Source organism: Typopeltis vanoorti, chromosome 2, assembly GCF_054136105.1.
Source record: "Typopeltis vanoorti isolate ZY-2024b chromosome 2, IOZ_Tvanoo_1.0, whole genome shotgun sequence".
In the NCBI taxonomy this organism is placed as follows: domain Eukaryota; kingdom Metazoa; phylum Arthropoda; class Arachnida; order Uropygi; family Thelyphonidae; genus Typopeltis; species Typopeltis vanoorti.
In genome coordinates, this window is record NC_143550.1 from 42,378,748 (window position 1) to 42,397,445 (window position 18,698).

At 36.9% G+C, this 18,698-nt stretch overlaps 1 protein-coding gene across 1 annotated transcript in view; it reads right to left on the minus strand.

Moving 5' to 3' along the window:
- Positions 1-18,698, minus strand: part of LOC150108966 ((E3-independent) E2 ubiquitin-conjugating enzyme UBE2O-like) — a 360,964-nt gene that overhangs the window by 97,339 nt on the left and 244,927 nt on the right. Inside the window, exon 18 of the mRNA XM_090411140.1 lies at positions 5,823-6,026. Coding sequence (XP_090267266.1) covers positions 5,823-6,026 — 204 coding nt within the window. The remainder of the gene's footprint in view (positions 1-5,822; positions 6,027-18,698) is intronic.

Here is an 18,698-nt window from a genome sequence, read left to right on the forward strand (position 1 = left end):
ACCACTGTGCTGTCATCACTGCTTGTTTCATTTAGCAGTTTTTCAAAGTAATTACTCCATACTTCAAGGATATCTTTTTCTCCTGTTTTCATGTCACCTTTATCATCTCTAACTCCTTTTAGAGTGCTGTAATAACTCCTTTTACAGCACTCTTTCCTCCATTCCTAAGCTTCTTCAACAACCTCCACATTATTTTGCCACCTTCTTGATATTTATTTTCTACATTCTTGCCAAAGTCCTCCCATGACTTTTGTTTAGCTAGTTTTACAGTGTTTAGCATTCTTGCATTTGTCTCTATATTCTCTAAGAGCACGAGCTGACTTATTTGACAGGAACTTTTTGATATGCTTTCTTCTTTTCCTTCACTGCCTCTTTAACTTTCTGTGTCCACCAGGGAGTTCTGATTTATTTATCCTTACAGACAACCTCACCACATGCCTCTCTGGAGAGGCATGTGATGAGGTTGTCTGTAAGGATAAAACAAACCTTGGAGATTAAGTGGCAAACTCTCCAGAGTTTGCCACTTAATCTCCAAGGTTTGATTCCTGTTCTCAAACTCTTTCATTTTTTCTTCAATAATCTTTGTGTATTTTAGTCTACAGTTCACACCTGAGAGCTGCTCAACTTTTATTCGCTTTAAAACTTTCTTACACGTTATTCTTTTCAATATGAAATTTTCAATTTTATCTTGCTCAAGACTAAATAGTGATCACTTCCAATTTCAAATCCTCTGTACACTGTGGTGTCCTGCACCAGGGAGAAAACATCACTATCAACAATAACATAATCAATGAGACTTTTCTTATTCCTAGCCTCTTCTCTCCATGTGAATTTGTGAACATTTTTATGTTGGAACATGGTGTTAGTAATAACCAGTCCATGTCCTGAGCAGAAATCCAACAGATATTTGCCATTATTAATTAGCTTTGCTCTTTTCTCCAAATTTTCTCAAAATATTTTTGTATGTCTCACAATAATTTCCTACTCTGCTATTTAGATTCCCAACAAGGACCAACTTTTCCTTTTTCATTGTGTCAGTTGCTTTTTCTAAAGCCTCAAAAATTCCTCCACTTCTACCTTAGTAGAACCTTCTGTGGGACCATAGGCACAAATAAGTCTCATTGTCCAGTTTCCCATTCTCGTATTTGCCCACATTACTCTACTTGAGACTGACTGCAATTCAAGAAGATTAGCCTCGTATTTTGTGTTGAATACTATGGCTACTCCTGCTTTTCCTTGATTGTTATTACCTGAATATAACATTTTGTATTTATTGCTCAGAAAGATCTCATCAGTTTTGGTCTTTTTTGTTTCAGTCACCACTATTATGTCGATCTGGTACTTATCTAATTCCTCAGCTAGATACATTTCTTTGCTATTCAGGCTTCTTACGTTGATAGTACCGATCTTTAATTCGGGCGATGTTGAGTTGGGGTTCGTTTTCAGATTAATTCCAGTAGCTGACTTTTCGCTGTTTGCCCTTGTTCCCTGGCGAAAACAACGGTGGCCTTGTTTAACCAGGCGACACCCCAGCTTGCATGCAATTTTGTTCATATAGTACCATCATTTTTTATTTTGGTTTAACCAATAAGAATACAATTTGGTCTGCTAAATCCCAAATTGCCAGCCCATCCTCGTTCGTTCAGTATCCAAGTAGATACCCAACAGGGTGCACCACGAGAAGGTGAGAATTGGACATTAGGTCAGAAGCCCTGGTCGGTTCTCCGCATTCCTTTAAAGGCTATGTGGAGGTCTCCTCTCAGTTATACAGCTTTGACCCTTAAGCACCCCTAAACTGTCATCATCATGGGAATAATACATTGGGATCAATACGTGCACAAGAAGTTATTACATTGGTGAGTATGAACAGTAAAATTATAGTTTTTTATTAAAGCAATTCATGTTTTCTTTACAAAAACATACAACATAAAACATACAAGTGGAAGAGTTGATCATTTTGGCTGGAATGAATGATTTGAAAGGAGAAAAATATGATATGAGGGAGGACGTGAAAGAATTATTGGAAGTAGCAAAAGAAAAGAGTGAGAAAGTTAAGATAGCGAGTCTGTTGCTATGGTATGACAGAGTAAAGCCCATAAGGAGAGCCATAATATCAAATGATGCATAGGTTATGCATCATTTGATATTACATATTGATGCATAGGTTATGCAGGAGGAATAAAGTTTAGTGACTTTGACGGACAAAAGGACTCATACGAGAAGGTTGGTTTGCATCTGAATAGATTTGGTGTTCAGAGTCTGGAAAAAGTATTGTTGAATGAAGTGCAAAATAATGGAATCTACAGCTTTTAGGTGGGAAGCTGTTGAGTGGATATTCAGACATAAGTGATAAAGCAGTATGCATATAACATTTAAATATCAAATGCTTTTGCTTACTAAATAAATATTTGTTGGGCACATATCAACACAAATATTTGTTATATCAAATTTCAGGTTCATAACCTTTTTAGGATGTGCAAAATCAGGGAGACTAGAACTTTTTTTTTTTGGGGGGGGGGGGGGGGGGGGGGGTGAGACTTAAGCAACTGTCTCACTGACATCCATGTAATGGATGTGTGTGTGTGTGTGTGTGTGTGTGTGTGTGTGTGTGTGTGTGTGTGTGTGTGTGTGTGTGTGTGTGTGTGTGTTATTTAGTATTAAATGACTAGAAATCAGAGATTAAATAAAAGCAGATTTCATTCACATGACTAGTTTCATCTTTCACAGACTTTTTCAGGTGCAAAAAACATAGAAATAACTGGCAAGATAACTGTAAAGGAACTGGCTCTGAACAGTACAAAAAAACATTAGCAAACAACTGTTAAGGTTCAAGTCTTGATGAGTTTAAAAAAAGAACTCTCTCTCTAACTGTATTATTAGGTATATGCATGTGTTTACGATCTCGAGTACGCCAATATTGGATATCAGCATATCCAATATTGGCGTACTCGAGTTACAACTGACAAGTTGTAACTCAGGTTACTGTTGATGTGTACAGGGTTAAGGATTATATCTTTTGATTCTATTATTTTCCATTCTATTTTGTCATAACAATGATGAATGTTACTTGGAGAGCCTGCAATGTGGAAGCCCTTCCTCGTTATTTGCGGAAAGCAGGACATGGCTAGATAAAGCACTGGCTCTTGTTCTCTTGTAATTTATGTCTCTCTGATGTTCCTTGATGGGAAGTTCAATTGATTTTTTCGTCTGGCCAAAGTATACCACAATTGCAGAAAATCTGATAGATGCCGGGATATTTGAGGTTATGACTAGTCTTTGGCCAACTTAAAAGGGAACGTAACTTCGGCAGTGTCATGAAGAAAGTCTGTATGTTATATTTTCTTAGAATCTTTGCCAATTTTGGTGTGACAGATTTGATGTAAGGAATAGAAATGTTCCCTTTAAAAATTGTAGTATCTTCATTGCAACGAGGGAGAGGGTTGAAGAGGAGTTTGTTGATAGTCTTCATTGAGTAGCCATTTAGTTGAAATGTAGTTAGAAGGAGATCGAGTTCATTGTTAAGTTCTCCATCAGAAAGAAGCGAGCAAGTCCAGTGTCTGAGTGTAGAAAAATGATCCTGAAATTTTGTGGAGGATAATGGCGGGAGTGAGCATGAAGATCCCAGTCCGTTTTTTTCTGCGGAACGGGTCAGTTTGACATCCAGAAAAGAAAGAGAACCGTTGACTTTCAACTCAGCCGTAAACTTTATGTTAGGATGTATATTATTCAGGTGGTCTTGGAAATTCCAGAGGGATTCAAGGTCATGTTCCCAAAAAAAAAAAAAAAGATGTCATCAATGTAATGTTTCCAAATCTTTGGTTTTAAAGGGAAGGATGAGATAGACTTTTCCTCAAAATCTTCCAGGTAGATGTTAGTGAGCACTGGAGATAAAGGGATTCCCATAGCTAGCCCTGAATTTTGTTTGTAGATCGTGTCCTCAAATTTGAAGTATCCAGAATTAACACAATGTGTCAATAAGGAAAATATCTTCTTAGTCTTTCAATAGTGAAAGATCTTCCTCTGTAGGAATATTAAATAAGGAAATTATGTCGAAACTGGCCATGATTTCTGTGTCTGATGGTGATATCCTTAAGGCTGGAGACAAAATCTACTGAGTTTTTGATAAAGGATGAAGATTTGACAGAGAAACATTTTAAAGAAGTGGCAAGATATTTAGAAAGGTGGTATGTCGGAGAATCAACACCTTCAACTATAGGACGTAATGGGATATTTCCCTTATGAACTTTAGGTAATACATATAGACGAGAGATGAGTGGATGGAGAGAACTCAATGTAATGTAATATAATATAATCAATGTAATAGCTAAAGAAAAATGATTCCAATGAAGATAAAGACATGATATACTAAAAGAAAAGTTTGAAAGAGCACTTTTTCCAACTAAACAATGGAAAAGCACCAGGTCAATATGATATTAATACATATATTGCTTTTATGGATTTGAAGGCATTTGACCAAGCACACTGGGAAAAATTATTCATAAGCATGGAAATGGCTAACATGGACTGGAGAGACAGGAAAGTTATATATGAGGTGCTCAGAACAAACAGCACCAGCTTAATGAACACATATATTGAAGACAGCATCTAATATACTCACATAAATGGCCATATTGTACCCTGGATTAGATTTGCAGTGATAATACAGTGATTATCACTGAGCAAAAAGAACAATAAAATGTTCTGTGGGTTATGGGCAGAATTTTTTTTAAAAATATCACTACAAATGCTAATAAAACCAAGTCCTGGTGATGAGCACAAACTTACCAGTAACTGCTAAGATTTTGCTGAACAGTGAAACAATATATCAAGGTTTTAAATATTTAAGGAATGTGATAACAGAGGATGGTAGAAGTTAAAGAAACATAAGATGTAGAATTTCAACGACAAAGAAAGCTTCAACAAAGGGAGAGACATTTATTCTCCTCCAACTGGAACTACAAAAAAAAGTGTATTTGGAGTATTGCTCTTTATGCAAATGAAAGATGGACTTTGTCAAAATAATACATTAAAAGGATGTATTATTCTGAAATATTATTCAGAAGTATTTGAAAGATGATACTGGCAATGAATAATGAAAATTAAATGGACAGGAAAAAAGTGACTATTAAGGAAGTACTCAAAAAGAGTAAGAGAGGATAGAAACATTATTAGGATGGAAATGGATAGGACATCTTATGAGGCACAGCAACTTCATAAAAATTATTTTTGAAGGAAAGGTGATGGGTGGGAGAAAACATGGAAGGCCAAGGTAGAAATTTCTGGAACAAGTGATTAGGAAATCATAATCTCACAGCTTCATCCAAATGAAAAGGGCAGCAATGGATAGGGAATGAATAGCAACACAAACATTCTTTTAAATGATTTTGGAGACAAGGAAAAGCTCTTTAATTATACAAACACACATGAGGTAGAACAACCTATAGCATATCAGATCAGTGCCATGTATGTAGGATACAAGAAATGGATGGGAAAGAACTTTTGCTGACATTTTTCTTGAAGAACTGGAGGATATAATTGTTGGGAAACACTTCATGAGAAAGGCTGTTTCAGAGGAAACCATGGATGAAATAAACATGGAAGAGAAGCAGGTTTGCAGTCTGCTTGATGTTTGGACTGAAAGGAATGATGGGCTGCAGCTCTTGTTTTAACAGGCCCAACAGAAAGTGAAGGAATGATGGTTGCAGGTTCAGTGAAGCAATGGACATGGAAGTGTACCTATAGAAAAGACGGAGCATTACCATCAGAAACATGAAAGGATTATATATACATATGTGAATATGATAAAACTTTTAATGACTTACCTTTCCTCCCCAAGTACCTAACAAACTGACACATACTTTGCCTCCTTCATACAAATTAGGATTCAGTTTGTCAGAGCAGTATGAGATGTAATGGCAGAAAGGAGGAACTTTCGGATAATCTGCTGGAAACTGGAAATCGAACAGAAAAAGCCCATCTTCATACGGTGTACGTTTAGGACCTTTGATCAAAACCGAATATAGGTCCTATAAAAAAATAAATGAACAAATTTTGTGTATTATTTGTTGAAATACACACAATATGTTTTAAGTTTGTTAATCTCAGCAAAGATAATTAGAAGACATTCTAAAAGTATACTTTTCCATGACTTTGGAGACAAGGAAAAGCCAAAGAACCTGTAACATATCAGAAAAACCTGCAACATGGAATTAGAAATTTCAGTTGTTAACAATAGAACAGCTGAACTATTTAACATATATTTGGAAATAAGTCCAGATGTACTGGTAACTACAAATGAATTGTTCTTATCTGCTAAGATGGATAGTTATATGTAGTATATTTAGTGGAGAAGAAGCAATAATAATTATTAATGGATTGAATAATTTAATAATTATTTAACATTATAGATTACTGCTGGATGAACAGCCTAGTATCTAGAGATTAAGCTGTAATAAGTGATGGCAATTAAATAATAGTAATAAAAAAAAAAACAAGATTACTAAGTTCTAATTAAGACAACTGTTGTATTTTAACCTAATAATTTATGCTGCAACATAGTAAACAAACAACCTTCAGTTAAGAATAGGTAATCTTCAGACCCAAAATCCCATTGAGGATTGTCTCAAGACTACAAAGTTCAATGGAGCACTCTAGGCCATTTAGCTAGCATCTCTTAAATATGTCTAATTAATGCTGCTTCTCCACAAAATTATTATTATTATTATTTGTCACCTCCAGGGAGTCCAAAGACTCATCGAGGGAGGGCATCCACTCCAACTGTGCTTCCACCATTCACAGTCCATCAACTGACTGCAACTACATAAACGCCATCTACTGCCGACCACCACCACTTCCAAAGACAATCACGATGAAAAGGCAATGAAAATCTCTGTTCACTAGTATAGTCCAGTGTACAAACATGTTCAATTGCTAACACATATGAGGATGATCTGAAAAGTTCTCGGCCTCAACCATAAATGGCAACACTATCGGCGAGATTTTTTTTTCTCAGTTGGTACATCTGTCATAAGCATCCATGTGAAACTGCAAGTCATTCTATCAAGTAGTTTGTTTTATACAGCTGTCTGAAGCAAAAGTGTTGTCTGTATCCCTTGAATTGGATAAAATTGAGTATCGTGCAGTTATAAAATTCTTTGTAAAAGAAGGTTTAATGCCAAAAGAAATTCATTCGAAGTTCATAAAAGTTTATGGGTACTCCTCATCATTTTTGACAATTAAGAAATGGGCTACAGAGTTTAAACGTGGCCATAACAGACTTAAAGATGATCCACGTGAAGGAATCCAAAAATGAAACAACACCAGAAATCATTGATCAAGTGCAGGTTATGGTGTTGGATGACTGGCGAGTCAGAGCGCGTGAAATTGCTGAGACTGTAGGCATTTCAAAAGAATATGTAGGATATATTTTACATGAAGAATTACAAATGAAAAAGGTTTGCGCAAGATGGGTGCCCTGCTTCCTCACAGCAGATCAAAAATGCACTCGCATTTTTGAATCAGTTCACATCTCTGAACAGTGCTTGGAGCATTTTAACAAGAATAAAACTGATTTTGTGCATCGATATATTACTATGGATGAGACTTGAATTCACCATTACACACCAGAATCCAAACAGCAGTCAAAACAGTGGACAGAAGCCAGTTGTTCAGAGCCAAAGAAGAGAAAGTCGGTTTTCCATCAGCAGGAAAGGTCATGGCATCGATATTTTGGGATGCTAAAGGCATTTTGTTTATTAATTATCTTGAAAAGGGTAAAACAATAACCAGGGATTATTATTCTAATCTTTTAAACACACTAGATGAAAAAATCTGCGAGAAAAGACCCGATTTCAGAAGGAAAAAAATCATCTTTCATCAGGACAATGCATCTGCCCACAAAGGTGTTTTGGCAAGGGGAAAATTAAGGGATCTACACTATGAATTGTTGGAACATCCACCATTTTCCCCAGATTTGGCTCCCTCTGACGTCTATCTCTTCCCAAAACTAAAACTCTTCCTTGCTTGTTAGCGTTTTTTCTTCGAATCAAGAGGTGATTGCAGCTGTAGAGGGGTATTTTGCAGATCTAACTGAGAACCATTACAGGGATAGGATTTCCCTGGAGCATCACTGGAATAAATGTATTAGTCTTAAGGGAAATTATGTTGAAAAATAATTTTGAAATTATAAATTCGTTTTTTCATTGTTAGGTTGAGAACTTTTCAGACCACCCTCATATAAAGCTCAACTTAGTTCCCTCTGGATATATGAGCTATCAAAAACCTACAACAGAATGTGACATTTGCCCAGTTGTGGATGGCACTGATTCACATACAAACTAGCCAAACACTTATATTGGTAACACCTCTTCCTACATTAAAAATTCTATCATACTTCAAGTCCAATATAGAAAACATGCTGGCACAATGGTGAGTTTTGTCATCTCTTCTCTACTTACAAATGTTCCTCTTAAAGACACCTTATTAAAGCAGAATTTCCTCATGATATCTCAGCCTTGCTTTAAGTTCACCATGAATTTAAACAAGGCTGAGACTATTTCTGTTATCCAAAGCAAATTCTATAAAGAAATAGTGGTGACAGCCATGTGGGGGGGGGGGGATAGGTAGGTCTTTTTTGGGGAAAAAAGTCCTTAATCTTTGTCCAATAGAGACCTATGGCTATGCTTCGTAGATGATGAGCTCTAAATTTTTCCATATGGCTTTGAGGCTCTTAACACTTCTTAGCACACATGGGTAGGTACATTCACCAATAGTCACACTCCACTCTCCCAACAATATGGGATTATTAAACCCTGTACAATTGATTAGTTCCAATAATAATGCCCCCAACACAGAACTTTTCTGAACACATTCAGAAAATAATCTTATTCAAATGCAACAGTCCCCACCAAATCGAAAGAATACTGAAATCTTCAAATCATCCCCTCCTCCACAACAGACTACATGAAATCTATTACCATCCCATATATCCCAGTTCATCTGAAAAAGTAGAAAAAAATCCTAAAGATAAAGTACAACCTCATAGCCACTTACAGACCATATAAAAAAATGATTAAAAACTGACATCCCTTAGCTGCTTCTCAAAAGATTGCTCCTAGATCTGGCAGGTATCTACCAGGTGCTGTGCAGTTATAAGTTATCCTACTATGGCCGAACATGCAGGACATCTGAATCGCTGAACAAAGAAAGGCCTACATCTGGTTCCATAACTATGGCCACTTGCATAGCGAGTTTAGATATTCTATGTGAAAGGTTTTTCTAGGTTTTCTAAACTCATTTAAAAGTGTTCAGTACGATTGATAGTCAATGGATTGCTGCAGTTGTCATTCTAAAGATTCATATTGCAAGGATAACAAGGTACAGTAAAGTTATTCACATATGGGACATTACTGACAGCTTAAAGTTATTGAATTAACTTTCACAGCAACATAACACTTATTATAGAACAGTGTGGAAGTCCATCTTCTTGAAGAAAGGGTCAAGATAAAAATTGATCCCACTTGGAAGACTTTGCTAGAGAGAGAGAGAGAGAGAGAAAGTTTTAGATGAAGGAAGAGTTTCCTACTAAGACCAGTTTTACTGGTTTTTCACAATACACCCAAATACATCAAAGAAAACTGGTACTAAATGCTTATGTTTGAAGAAGAGCTTTCGTTTGGTTTTAATGGTACAAGGACAATTAAGGCCATACTGCACCAAAACATGTCTCAGCAGAACACAAAATAATGAATATATAAAAAATCATAAGAGCCTGTGTAGCTCAGTGGATGTGGCGTTTGCACACCACCGCGCTAGGCCGCACGAAGGAAGTCTTGGTTTCGAGTCTAGTCGGCGACTAGAGGAAATTTTTCTAAGCCTTTTTTCGACCGGTTCCCGAGTTAGTCGATCTCTGGCACGGGCAAACAGGTTTTTCCTCCCGGAAACTCGGGTTTTTCGTCCTGTAAACTCAAGAAAATCGACCGTAGAACCCACATTATTTCAGACATTAAATATATTGTGTTAGGGTTAGAGACCACGAGATGGCGGCACATTTGAGCCGTCTCTCTTCACTGCGTACCGCTTAATTAGTGATAGCCTTGGGCCATCTGTCTCTGATTGGGTACCAGTGGAGATTGAACTGCCCACTCAGTCTCCAAAAGTTAGATAGGGCTAAAATGGCCTCGCCTACTCCCGTATATACGGGAATAAAAAGGCGTTAGCTGATTTTTTTTTTTTTTTAAAAAATCATAAACAGATATAAAAATCTGTGTAGAAAAACAAATGTAGATGGTCTAAAAAAACTATAAAAATTCATAAAGGCATATGTAAATACACCAGTTTTTTAAGATTTAGAGTAAGTTGAAACGATAAAACTAATATATACAATATGTGCATAATTTATATATGATAAAGATTTTTTTAGGACGTCCTTGGCCTCGTTTTCCTTCTTTTGGAATCCAGTTCGTTACTATAGTAGTGGTCCATCGCGCATCTTCTCTCCTGGATAGATGTCTGGCCCATTTCCATTTTAGTCGCTTATGGTGAAGAATGATGTCAGTGATGTGAGTCTGGCTTCTTATCCAGGTGTTTTGCTTCTTATTTTTTAATATGATGCCTAGTATCAACCTCTCCATTTTTCTTTGAGTTGTTGTTAGTTTATTTGCCAGTGCTTTTGTTAAAAGAAGGTGGAGTGATGAGCTGTCAAAATTTGTCAACCATTGCCAAGAACAGAGAAAGGTGGAAAGAACTGGAGGAGGCCTTCGTCCAGCAGTGGCCAGAAAATGGCTGAGAAGAAGAAGAAGAAGAAGAAGATAAAGATTAATGCTCTGTAAATATTTGCTTGAGTGTACAGGTATCAGAGAGAGAAAATTTTCCACGTCTTGTGAAAGTGACCTGTGACACAGACAAGCACATCCAAATTAATAATGGTGATAAATAACAAGTATAAGAACTTGCTCCCAATTGCCTAGAGGGAACAAGGACACCATCTTCGAAAACAACTTGAAGAAAAACGACCAAACTGGAGACAACAGTTGGACCACTGACTACAAACAAGTTAAATTAGTGCAAAAAATCAAGTGACACCACTAGCAGCTACCATGAGACCAGTATGCAGGCACTGCATAAGAAATGTGCAAGATCCTTGCAGTCAATTATATGCCTCACAGAACCTTGCACATCCACTTCACTAATATGCATAGCCTCAACCCCAACCTTAAGTGTCCATTACCATCTTCAGTCCACCAAACCCCACTTACTTTTTTTTTTAGCAGAAACTCAACTTTCCCCTCCCCTCAGCACTAATCATCTCAACCTTCCAAACTACACTCTTTAACTCCTTTTGACCCAAGGGTCGCATCGGCACATATATCTGCTCTGACGTACCTTGCCAGAAAGCACCTAACCTAGAATTGTCCCAACTTTGACCTTCTTTGGTTGAAAATATCCCTTCCCCACTCAAATTCATTTGCTGTATCTACTGTACTCCTAATGCCACCAAGCAATCTAAGTCTTTAATTTCCACTCCTTAAAAATTCTTTTTCTCCAGTCCCACTCTCCTATCAGTGAAATTATCCTCCTAGGAGATTTTAATGTCCTCAACATCGACTGGCTTTCCTCCTCCTTGCAAGCAGAGATGTTGAAACATTTGCCATCACTAAAGACCTTACACACATTGTTTACATGCCAACCAGAATACAACATAACCTGAACCACTCTCCAAACACCCTAGATATCTTCCTCACCAATGATCCAAATACACAGTGAATGTAATGAACCCTCTGGGTAATTCTAACCACAATCCATATCCTCTTCATGCAACAATGCTTACACAGCCACTCCTCTACAAGAGTAGTTTGGTATTATAACAGTGCCAAGTGGGACAGTCTCTGACTTCTATGGGTCATTCCCATGGTTGGACTATTGTTTCCTGTCTTCCAATCTAAACATATGCCCCAAATATATTACCAAAGTAATCCTCACTACCATGAAAACATACTTTCCCCACACTTCTCTAAACTGCTGTCCAATAACAAATGAAAAAGCAAGCGTACTACATCTGGCTTACATCAAGAACCCTATCCACCATTAATGCTTATACCCAAGCCCAAAATAGATGCAAGAAAACTATCAATGCTTCCAAAACAGAATTTGAATGGCATAAAGCAGGAAACTTGCAGCCTGTCCAAATGTGGAGTGATGAACTGCCAAAATTTGTTGGGAAAAATTGAGCCTGTCCAAATGGTAGCTGTGCCTTTTGGTCTCTTGCCAAAGCAATTGGTCATAACTTATTCAAAACACTATTCTCAGCCCTATCATTCCAGCTGCCCAACATAGAATGCTTCCTATATCCTTTTGCCAGAAACCTATTGTCTAAATTAAACACAAAAAAGTCTCTTGGTTCCAATAGCATTCCACCAATTGTCCTGAAGGTGTGCACCAGAACCAACTCCTATCCTATGTTGCCTGGACATACTCTCTTACTCCCACAGCCTGGAAATTGGCCTATATTCAACCCATTCCCAACAAAGGCTACAAATCACTGCCATCTGACTACCTTGAAGGCACCCAGATATTAAATGAAGACCACTATAGATTCTGATCAACAGGAGATCTACTCTCATACATTATCCATCTCTGAACAAATGCCACGGAGAAATTTGGGGAATCTCAAGTGGTTGCACTTGATATCTCCAAAGCTTTTGACTGGATCTGGCACACAGGTTTGCTAAGCAAACTCCCATCATTTGGACTGTCTCAGGACTTCTGCAGTTGGATTGCCAGCTTTTCTGTCTGGACACACACACTATATGTGATAGTAGATGGTTCCTTAACCTCTCATCATTCAACTAATGCTGGGGGTTCCATAAGGTTTGTTCCTCTCACCAACCCTCTTCCTTCTGTATATCAATGACCTACTTCAGTTGATCTCCAATCTAATACACAGTTTTGCAGACCACAGCACACTGCACTCCTCCCTTTCATTTGATAAACCTTACTCTACACAACTCACCTCAACCTACAGAACATCCACAAACCACTGCCCTCAATTCTGATCTTCAAGCCATCCTCCAATGGGGCTGAGATGATCTTGTCAATTTCAATGCTAGTAAAACACAGTTGTCTTATTTCTCACAAAAAGAACCATTTTTTCCCAGTATTATTTTTGATAACACTTAAATTTCCAGGCAAGATGAGATTTTTCTTCTTGGAATTACCCTGACATCAAGCCTCTCCTGGCATAAACATGTCACGAACCACTGCATCCTTAGCTTCAAAAAAACTAGGATTTCTCTTTCGCTCAAGATGTTACTTCACCTCCGAAACCTTATACAAATCATAAATTCACCCAGCTATCAAATATTGCTCTCACATTTGGAGAGGGGTTTCTAAAAGCTCCCTCAAAATGCATGACTCAATACAGAGAGCAATTAGATTGATAAATGATCCATCTCTTACCAATCCCCCCCCCCCTCCCCCCACTCTCACACAGACATTTGGTCTCTGCAACATGTGTATTCTATAAATATTTCCATGGCAAATGTTCATCTTAAATGGCATCAATAATTCCCCAACTTACTACTAGGTCCATTGGAACAAGTACAGCTGCTGCCCAACATTCTTTCATGGTGCACCTTGAAACTCAGAACAAGTTTCTTTTCCTCCTCCATCTCTGCTACTGCTGTACTGTGGAACAGTCTTCCCCCCTGATGTATTTCCCAAGGAATACAATATACAGGCTTTTCTCAACCCACTACTCTCTATGGTAATCAACTCAACCTCTTGTGTATGGGCTCAATATATATATATATATGCCAAAGTGACAAGGGTGGCTCATTTGTCCCAGTAGAGACTAAAGATCGGTGAAGTTTGAAATGTTCCAGTAGCAATCCTTATGGCTTGATGGAGAATAGGGTACAGCCAACCACTATGAGATACTCTGGCAGAAATATAGGGCTGGGACAATTAACCAAGTTTTGATTTAATCAGTGCCCTGTACAATTGAAACAAAGAACATTTATCAGCATTTCAAAAGGTGGAAAACAGGATATTCACTACTTTACGACACTTATCTCATGATTCAAAAAATATGACAAGGAAGCAATGGAGGATGAGCAGACAGTTAAGATACTAGCAGTGAATGTTCAGGTAGGCATAGGGTAGAAGGTATATCTTCTGATATTCAGGAGAGACAGGTTACTGTTATTGTGCATAAGCTCAACAACTTTTTCTCTGATGTTAGTAACTACCCCAGAGAGTCTTGTGCCCTTTTAAAACTCTCCCAGTAAAAATAAAAGGAATGGTAACTGCCATCTGTATCATCAAAATCATCCTGAGTGATATCTATAGCAGGAGATAAGTGGATGCAGCATGGTTATAAGGAATCTGACTGCGGGTTGGATGGCAACGTTTTGTAATGATGGATTGTCAATGGGCTTCAAATAGGTTTTCTGCATGAACACTCTGATGTTTTGATGGACCCCACAACAATTCTATTGTAGAAATATTTTCATTATTTATTTTTGGTGGTATCATCTGGTTTCCTATGGTGAGAGGTTTTGTATGCATTAGCATTGGATTTTTTCTTTTTTGGAGAACAGTGGATGGTCAGAATGAACAAAAATGACCAAACATATACAAGAAAAAGGAAAAATGAAAAAATGAAACAGAAAAAAAAAATTGCTTATAGAAAGTATTATTGTTAGTTTAGGTAATTGATAATGAAGTAAAAGATGTACAAAAATATTGTTATGTTGATAAAATTATGTCAAAATGATATTCAACTGTAAAAAGAATAGAGCAGCAGTGCTTGTAGTTTCACTATTAGTAAATGACTAGCAATATTGTAAGCCTAATTGCACCTCATGGCTATGTCATTGGTGGAAAAAAGTATATCACTTAGTGGCAAGAAGAACCTGCAAGATGTATGTACCTTTATTTATACACCTGTCATTCGGAATTAAAATATCTGTAGATTTTTTTTTTTAAATACTGAGTGCAATGAAATAAACATTAAGTGGAAAAGAAACTGCATTGCACTGCAAATAAATGTATACAATCCACTATTACTGAAAAAAACTTTTCTTCACAGTTTGTGATACCTGGCTGTTATGACATCATTCATGCAGTCACAAATGAGAGAATTGAGCTTATGCTCGATGGTGACATGAAAACAAACAGCTGATGGACACGAGAGAGAGAGAGAGAGAGAGAGAGAGAGAGAGAGAGAGAGAGAATATATTTCTATATAGAGAGAGACAAAAAAAAAAAAAAAAGAAGAAGAAGAAAAGAAATAAATACAAGAATAAAATAGAGAGCTGGAAATAATTCTCTTTAAGAACTAAAGAAAAATATAAGGAATGAATAGTTGCACTTTGTGGGTTCCTTATTTGTTCAAATTCCTTATCTTCACTGTTTGTGGAGCCGAACAGCTGAATTTTATGAAGTAAACTGTTGTTTCTGATAATGCTTTAAGATATTGAGAATACTGGTATGAATTGCATTACTAAAATAATTTCTGCCTTTACAGATATCTTGTATTTATTGCCAGAAGACCAATATTTTAAGGTTATGAATGTGTGTTTGAGTGAGTTAAGAAAAAGGGTCATTATTGTTTTAATACAGATCTATTTTATATGTTGCGTTTATATATATCTATTTATTTACAGAGTAATTGACTCAGTTAAATGACATGTTTAAAATTATTAACTGACTTAAACACCGAGAAAAAATACATAAGATTTAATAAGGTTTCACTACTAGTTTCATCAGAAATGCCGACTTCGTCAGGTGAATACAGTACCATGGAGAAAGCATCTTTAAAATATATTGTACTTTAGACAAAACAGAGTCCGAGCATTAGTTCTAGCATGAAGCGCTGTGTGTGTGAATGATATCACGAGTGCGCCAAAACTGGATTACAGCACTATGTGAATCGGGCAGGCTGGAACTGAGATTGCTGTTTAGATGGGCAGGGACGAGAGCTATTTCTTTGGATTCCAAGATACGTCTTTCTAATTCATTGGAGCATTTATGGATGTTTGAAGTTGAGTTCCAGTCTATTTGATGTTGTTGTCCTTCAACATTGGTATTGGCCAAGAATAAAACGTGGCTGGATAGGGCACTAGCACGAACTCTGTTATAAGAAATGTCATGTTGGTGTTCTTCTAGGAGGAGAGAGATAGACTTTTCTGTCTGGCCATAATATGGTTTGCCACAGCTGCAAATGATTTTATATACTCCTGGGAACTGAAGAAGGTTGTGTTTTACTTTAGGTTGACTGAGGTAAGATCGGAGTTTTGGAAAGGTGGAGAAATATGTTTTAACATTAAATTTCTGCAGGATTTCCGCTAGTTTAGGAGAAAGAGAACTTATATATGGTAAGGAGATTTAGGCTGTTGGGTTTGAGTTATCTTCATTACTATGTTGATTACGTACACTAAGATGATTATAGATATTTTTAGAAGAGTAACCATTATTTAAGGAAGTCCTTTTGAGGTAACTAAGTTCTTGTTGAAGTTCCTCTTCTTCTGACAACAAGGATCTCGCCCGATGAGCTAGTGTGGAAACAATTCCAAATTTCTGAGGGGGGGGGTAGTGATGAGATGAAGCATGTAGGTATCTATTGGTGTGTGTTGGCTTTCTAAAGATAGAAATCTCGAGATCACCCGTTGTTCTAGTAAGTTTTATATGTAGAAAAGTTAAAACACCATTAACTTCTAGTTCGGATGTGAAGTTTATATTTTGAAGAAAATTGTTTAAATGATCCAGAAAGGTTTGTAAATTTTCTGGGCCGTGCTCCCAAATGAAGAAAATGCCATCCATGTAATGTAGCCAGATTATCGGTTTCAGTGTCGTTGAGGAAATGGCCTTTTCCTCAAAATCTTCCAGTTCAGTTCCTCAGTTCCCAGGAGTATACAAAATCATTTGCAGCTGAGACAAACCATATTATGGCCAGACAGAAAAGTCCATCTCTCTCTGCCTAGAAGAACACCAATTGTGACATTTCTTATAACAGAGTCCGTGCTAGTGCCCTATCCAGCCGCGTTTTATTCTTGGCCAATACCAATGTTGAAGGACAACAACATCAAATAGACTGGAACTCAACTTCAAACATCCATAAATGCTCCGATGAATTAGAAAGACGTATCTTAGAATCCAATGAAATAGCTCTCGACCCTGCCCATCTAAACAGCAATCTCAGTTACAGCCTGCCCGATTCACATAGTGCTGTAAGGTTTGATGCACTCATGATATCATTCAGATTCTCAGTGCTTCACGCTAGAACTAACGCTCGGACTCAATTTCAAACACAACTACTACTACTTGTTCAAAACTCTGTTTTGTCTAAAATACGATATATTTTTAAGATGTTGTTTTCTCCATGATACTGTATTCACCTGACGAAGTCGGCATTTCTGATGAAACTAGTAGTAAACCTTATTAAACTCATGTATTTTTTCTCAGTGTTTAAGTCAGTTAATCATTTTAAACATATAAATATTTAATAGAATATATAAAAAGTAAACTTAATTTTCATGTATGTAGCATAAGAGAAAGAACCTGTAAACTTAGGGGAAAATATTAGATGGCTTAATCGATAACAGGACAAATGTTGCAAGTCATCAAGATTATGAATATATATAGTGACAGACAAATAAGGTGTTTGATCCAAATGCAGCAGTGGGTTTGGATGAGATATCAGCGTACATGTTAAAAGAATGTGCTAGAGCAGTGGTTCTCAACCTTTGTGAGACTGTGGCCTAAAATCTTTTTTTTTTTTTTTTATAAGATGAGGGCCTGGTCACAACAAATTTACTCGTAAATACTTTCCAATTTTTTTTAAGGTTCATAGATTAACACAGATGTTATTTGTAGGAATGAGGAAGTTATTCTCCCACTTTATAAGGCCTTGTTAAGACCATATCAGGGTAAATGGGCTTATCTATGGTCACCTCAGTTCCATGAAGATGAGGAAACAGTCAACAAGGTCAAATAATAGCTACTCAAATTCATATCTGTGTCTTGTGAATCTTCACATATGAAGATAGATGAAAGAGTATAGCCCTCAAAGTTCGGAAAATGGAAGAAATAGAGGAGATATATCTACATATAACTTATCTAATGATAAGTTCAGTATGAGATCGGATATGAAAGGGTTGCTGGAAGAACTGAGAGTGAAGAGTGAGAAAGTGAAAAATGTAAGTATATTACCTCGATATGACAAAAATGAATTAAGAAGGACTATGATGACAGGTGATTTGATGCATAGGCCGTGCAGAAAGAATAGATGCGAGTTTTTGGATGTACAGAGTGAGTTTTGAGGAAGGATTGCATTTGTATAAGGACAGTCTGCACTTGAATATGTTTGGTATTAGGAGTATTGAAAAACTAATAACTGGTACCTAACACAGAGAGTCAGGAAATTAAATTATAATGGGAAGAATGGTGAGAATATGTGTCAGAGTGACAGTGTTATGCAACTGTGTTCATGACAGGAATAGGCATTATCATAGAAATGATTATAAGGAGAGACCTGTCAAAGATGTCTGAATATAAAAGAGAAAAACAGAGATCTGCAAAATGTTCAACTGTATCATATAGACTACAGACAAGAGTATACAAAGGACATGCAGGTAGCTTATTATGTTTGTACAAGAATGTCAGGAGTATCAGATACAAAGGGGTAGAGTTTGTTGCCT